Here is a 5,467-nt window from a genome sequence, read left to right on the forward strand (position 1 = left end):
TATAGACCAGATAGGCCATTAAACAGGTGAGTAAGGTGTCTTTCCTTTGCCTATAGACCAGATAGACCATTATACAGGTAAGTAAGATGTCTTTACTTTGCCTATAGACCAGACAGGGTATTATACAGGTGAGTAAAGCAACTTTCCTTTGCCTATATACTACCATATAGGCCATTATACAGGTGAGTAAAGCGTCTTTCCTTTGCCTATAGACCAGATAGGTATTAAACAGGTGAGTAAAGCAACTTACTTACCTGAATAATGCCCTATCTGGTCTATAGGCAAAGGAAAGACGCCTTACTCATCTGTGCGGTGTCTTACCTGGTCTGTAATCAAAGGAAATACACGTTACTCACCTGTACGGTGCCTTACCTGGTCTGTTATAAAAGGAAACGTACCTTACTTACCTGTATGGTGTCTTACCTGGCCTGTTATCAAAGGAAATACACGTTACTCACCTGTATGTTGTCTTACCTGGTCTGTAAACAAAGGAAATACACGTTACTCACCTGTACGGTGTCTTACCTGGTCTGTGAACAAAGGAAACACACCTTACTTACCTGTATTGTTGTCATTTATTAAGAAGAGAAAAAAACAATTTGTTTGTAAATGTTAATAAAGGTATATTTTACAATTGAAATTTTCTACGTCATAACTAAATGTTATAAAACATTTCCTTTCTGTACTCAGAAGGGGAGCCCGCTTGTGCCATGTTCCAACATTTTATTAGGCTATTGATAGCATGTGGTCACATTTTACTGCACATAAATAATGCAATTAATATTGTTTATGTGTCAACTTCTTCCAATACTTTGAAAATATTTAGGAAGTGAAACGAAATACATTTTTGTATTTGAAATAAGTTTGTACACACTGTAACAGATACTCACCTAATCAAATCCTCATTGTAACAATGTTTCTGTGATAAATAAAGACAAGAAAAGTCCAGTTTGGTGAAGAGTTATTATTATAATGTAAATAGTATTGTTAATAATAAATAGCTATGTTTTTCTAGTATTGGTTACCTGCCCCTATTCAGGTTTATAAGACTAATGTGTCTGAGCCTTTTGTACATTAATTGGGCACTGAGGTGAATCAATATCCAAATTTGCACTAAGTTCCTCAAACCTGGGTAATAATGGCACAGAAAAAATGACCACATTGTAAATATCAGTCAGATGATAGCACTATGAAATGAAAATCTTGTTCAGAATTCACTCTAAAATGGTTGTATGAGAAGCTATGCTACAACAGTCCCTCCCGCGATACTTATAGAACAGTCCCGCAAGGAGGTCACATGACTAGTGCCCGCCATTTTGAATTGCTATAGTTAAAGTATGGTAGTATCGTCGCCGTACATTTTGACCAAAAACAGGGACTTAAAATGCTTGTAAAGCACGGAAACTCCGTACACATCAATGGGACACCATCTTGAACATGTTTGTGGCGGTAGGTTTAGGTGTCGTTGCGCGACGGCCGATATTTTTGTGGATATAGTGGGCATTCGCTAAAAAGACATTTTGCTGGGCGTTCGCTAAAAAGACCATCGAGAATCGAAAACTTTGATTTATGTCACTTCGGGTCAATGGATTGACTTGAAACTCAGGATTAATACATGGGAGCACAACGTGGACATATTCCAAGCAAAAAAAATGAGATTTGTGCAGCGCGGACTTCTCTAGAGTGGGCGTTTGTGGGCATTCGCTAAAAAGACCATGCGATGGCGGAACACATCCAGAACCTAATGATGTCATCATAACTCATCAACATAACGAACATAACAGTGGCACATGCAAACTATTCCGGATTTCTTGCATGACCATGACCTTAACTGACCTCTCGGTGTACTCGGCAGGTCTCCCCTCCATGGACATGTTGAACCTGAGGCGATGTGGGACAACTTCTCGTTTCCTCTTCTGCCCGCGGATTTCTTCCATCTCTCGCAGCTCCTTCTCAAAACGCTCCTTCTGAGCCAGTCTTGAAAAAAAGAGGAGAGAGTTGTCAGCCACAAGATGTTGTGATTAGGGGTGGGTACCGGTACAGAAAATTCAGGTCCAGGTCCGGTTCAGGTCCAGAGGATCAGGTCCAGGTCCAGACCTGAACCTGGACCTGATTCAGAATGCGAAAACTTGTGAATGGACGATACTCAAAACAATGGTCCATTTTGCTACAAAGAAATGTGTACGGTGTACCGATACCCACCCCTAGTTGTGATGTTCAAGGGGTTAGGAAGAAAACCTATGCACTACAACAACTCAAAGGAAGTGGAGAAAATTGTAACAGTACATATGTAGGCTATTTTAGCTATATAGACAGAATCAGTAGACCATTGGTTAGTGACTTTGCCTCTCAACCAAGAAGCTGTGAGTTTGAATCAGCTATGTTGCTCAACCGACATGCATACAACTGGAAAGGGTTGCAGTTCTTTAGAGAGGTTGTTAAGCCGTGGCCCACTGTTCATTTTATTTGACTTGTTGAAAAGAGCTGAGAAATTTCATGATTCATTGCAAAATGAATCTGTAAATAGTGTGCATAGCCTTCTCTGTAATTGCCATTGTTCATTGAGTTCATTAGAATAAACAGGTTCAATATCATTTTTATGTCTTTCCATTCCAAAATGCTTTGGTCAACAGCAAAATAATACAAGGACTGCAAAAAAAGTACCTAGTACCATCATGGTAGATTGGTGGTCATTGTACAGAGGTGGTCAGTAGAGCAGATTAGACTGTAGTCATTATGTGACACATGTTTGTACTTGCAAAGGTGTCAAAAAATAACTTTGGTGTTTTCCAAATATCAAAGTGTAGTGCTTGTTTCACCAGATTCCATACCTTTCTGTATCAGCAACCTTCATAAGGAAAATGAGTAGTTTTGTTGAAGAAGAGATCAAGAAGTGTCTGTGTCTTTGAGGGAACTAAATTGTACTTAAGATATAAGACTTACAGTGGAGATAGACCAGTAACAGTAGGGTTGATGTCTGATTTTTCTCTGGTGTGCTGTAGTTCTCTATGAAGGAAAGTCATAGCAAAGGTCACACAAAGAGAGAGCTTAAAATAATCAGAACAAACAAATAAAGAACAGTATTTTGTTAGTATTAGTCTTCAACACTGCAATACAAAAATGTTCCCATTGTAGGTAACTATGATCTAATGAATGAAAGGATAGATGGATGTGAGAATGAACTCAACAGTCAAAAACAACAGGAGATAGATATACCTGTACCATGCAATCTTTATCATAGAAAAATGGACTTACTAAGAGTTAAAGCCATAGTACATAAATGATACTTACTCCTCTGCTGATGGTAGCTTGCTTGGATCCCACTGAAAAAATAAGAAAAATCCATCAGAGGTAGTCAAGGAAATATCCATTGATATTGTTGCATAAAGAAATGGTTCGTTACAGGATAAACTATTGTACCATGATTTTTGCTGTGTATTTGACCCAATCTTCCAATGAATTTAACACTCTTTCTTCTAAGGCAGCTTTTGCAGCCAGTTGTAGCACTTCTAAAGTGTTCAATAGCATCAGAGAGTAGGTTTAAAGTATGGTACCACATGTTGTACATGTAACAGGTGGTTGGCAGTTGAAGCAGGTGGCTGCCATTGTGACAGGTGGTTATCAATTCTAACATGTAGTTGTCAGTCAATCCTAACATGTAGCTGTCAGTTGTAACAGGAAGTTGTCAGTTGTAACAGGTGGTTGGCAGTTGTAACAGGAAGTTGTCAGTTGTAACAGGTGGTTGGCAGTTGTAACAGGAAGTTGTCAGTTGTAACAGGTGGTTATCAAAGCAACAGATGGTTATCAAATGAATGTAACAGGTGGTTGACAGTTGTAACAGGTGGTTGGTAGTTTCACAGGTGGTTGTCAGTTGTAACAGGTGGTTGTCAAGTGTAACAAGTACATTAGTGGAAGACTAAGAATTACTTTCCAAACATTAGTTTGAGAAACTTAACTCTGCTAACTTCTCAGATTTGAGGGGCAGCTATCAAAAGGGGAACAACTAGAAAAAGTTGGTAACAATTTATCCAAAAACCTCTGCTTTGAGAGTAAAGTATCTGTATCCGTACGGTCGGTATAACCACTCTTCCGCATAACACACCAGCTTTGTAGGAACGCGGCACGGCAGCAGCTGGTTACTTTGCACACCTACTCTTTGCACATCTACCTGCAAGCACTGCTTCAAGCTATGTAGTGAGTATGCCCCCATTGTACTTGGTGGGATTGAGTTCAATGGTCACATTTGCATACTTTCCCAGGTACGTTTAAGCTAACACACTCTGACATTGGCAGTGCCCTTCTCCATTGTTGCTATGCCAACATCACAGATCATGTTACTAACCAAAACATTGCCAAAGGCAATGGAAAGAAAGTGTCTCCAGAAGTAAAGCCACCTTGAAACATTAGACAATGTTACAAATTTCACCCCTTGTTTGCATTTCTATTGTTGTCCTCTTCTTACAAATAGACCTCCCAAAAGAAACAAATATTCACTTTTGTTATTACTCTTAAGCTTAGCTACTTTTATTCCAAAATAACCAAAGGACCATTTGTAACTGTCACCGCACTTTCAGTGACAAGAAATTGTAACCTTTTTAAACATTTCAGGTTTAGTTCCTATTTTCAAAAGTTACATTGACTGTGCTGGTGACCCTTGGTTCTAGTTAAATATTTGAAGGGACACTCTTTGTTGTAACATTTGTTCAGAAAGAACTGTCACAGATAAACCTAAGCCACCTACATTGTATGTAACTGTTTCATCATATAATATATCATACAATCATGAATTTGCTCCAGCTCAAAGTTGTCAATTCTGAAAAAAAGCCCTTCTCCAAACATTGTTGTCTGAAAAATTGAATGTTTCTGGTGGAAAGCGCTGCCTTGCCACTGGTCATGACTGACAGACTCAGTTGTCATTTTCTACGGACAAATTATTTTAGATTAAAAAATCTTTGAAAGCAGTTTCACCCCAAAACTCCTGATTTGAGACCAAGGGCATACTTCACGTATAATTGTACATATTTTCTTGCTTTTAAAGCATTATATTATTGACCATGCACACAGACTGAGTGTATTTTGTTCATTGTCATCTACCCTTTAATCCCATAATTTTGTGTCTTAGATATCAAAGACAACTTCTCACCATATATCTGTCCGTGTGGAAAGCCACAGGTCTTGTTTTAGCGATGGAGAAGGAGTGCCCAGCGAACATGTCCTGGTGTCGACGAGCGATGGGCACGCAGCGGAGCATTGTAGACGATCTGGAAAACAAGAAGTGAAACCTCAGAACAGTTTGGCAAAAGCAGATCTTTCTGAAGTGATCAGAACACAAAATGTGATAAAAGTTGATCAGAAGCTACTCTTTTGTTTTTGATAGCATTGTAAAGGTTTGGCATATGCTACTTTTCAATCACTGATACAAAATTGGCCCTTAAAATCCTATCTATATGCCAAAGCAATGGGTTGC

The 5,467-nt window shown here is 38.9% G+C and overlaps 1 protein-coding gene across 2 annotated transcripts in view; it reads right to left on the minus strand.

Moving 5' to 3' along the window:
- The window catches only part of LOC118406798, a gene marked incomplete at its 5' end in the record, with an annotated part of 23,086 nt that extends 17,829 nt beyond the window's left edge, over positions 1-5,257 (minus strand). Inside the window, 4 exon segments of one of the 2 annotated variants that reach the window (XM_035807137.1) lie at positions 1,837-1,977; positions 2,944-3,006; positions 3,292-3,323; positions 5,144-5,257. In XM_035807137.1, the coding sequence (XP_035663030.1) occupies positions 1,837-1,977; positions 2,944-3,006; positions 3,292-3,323; positions 5,144-5,257 (350 nt within the window). 2 annotated transcript variants of the gene reach the window in all.
- Between the last annotated feature and the right edge of the window lie 210 nt (positions 5,258-5,467).

The sequence above is a fragment of the Branchiostoma floridae genome, chromosome 19 (genome assembly GCF_000003815.2).
Source record: "Branchiostoma floridae strain S238N-H82 chromosome 19, Bfl_VNyyK, whole genome shotgun sequence".
NCBI classification, from domain to species: Eukaryota; Metazoa; Chordata; class Leptocardii; order Amphioxiformes; family Branchiostomatidae; genus Branchiostoma; species Branchiostoma floridae.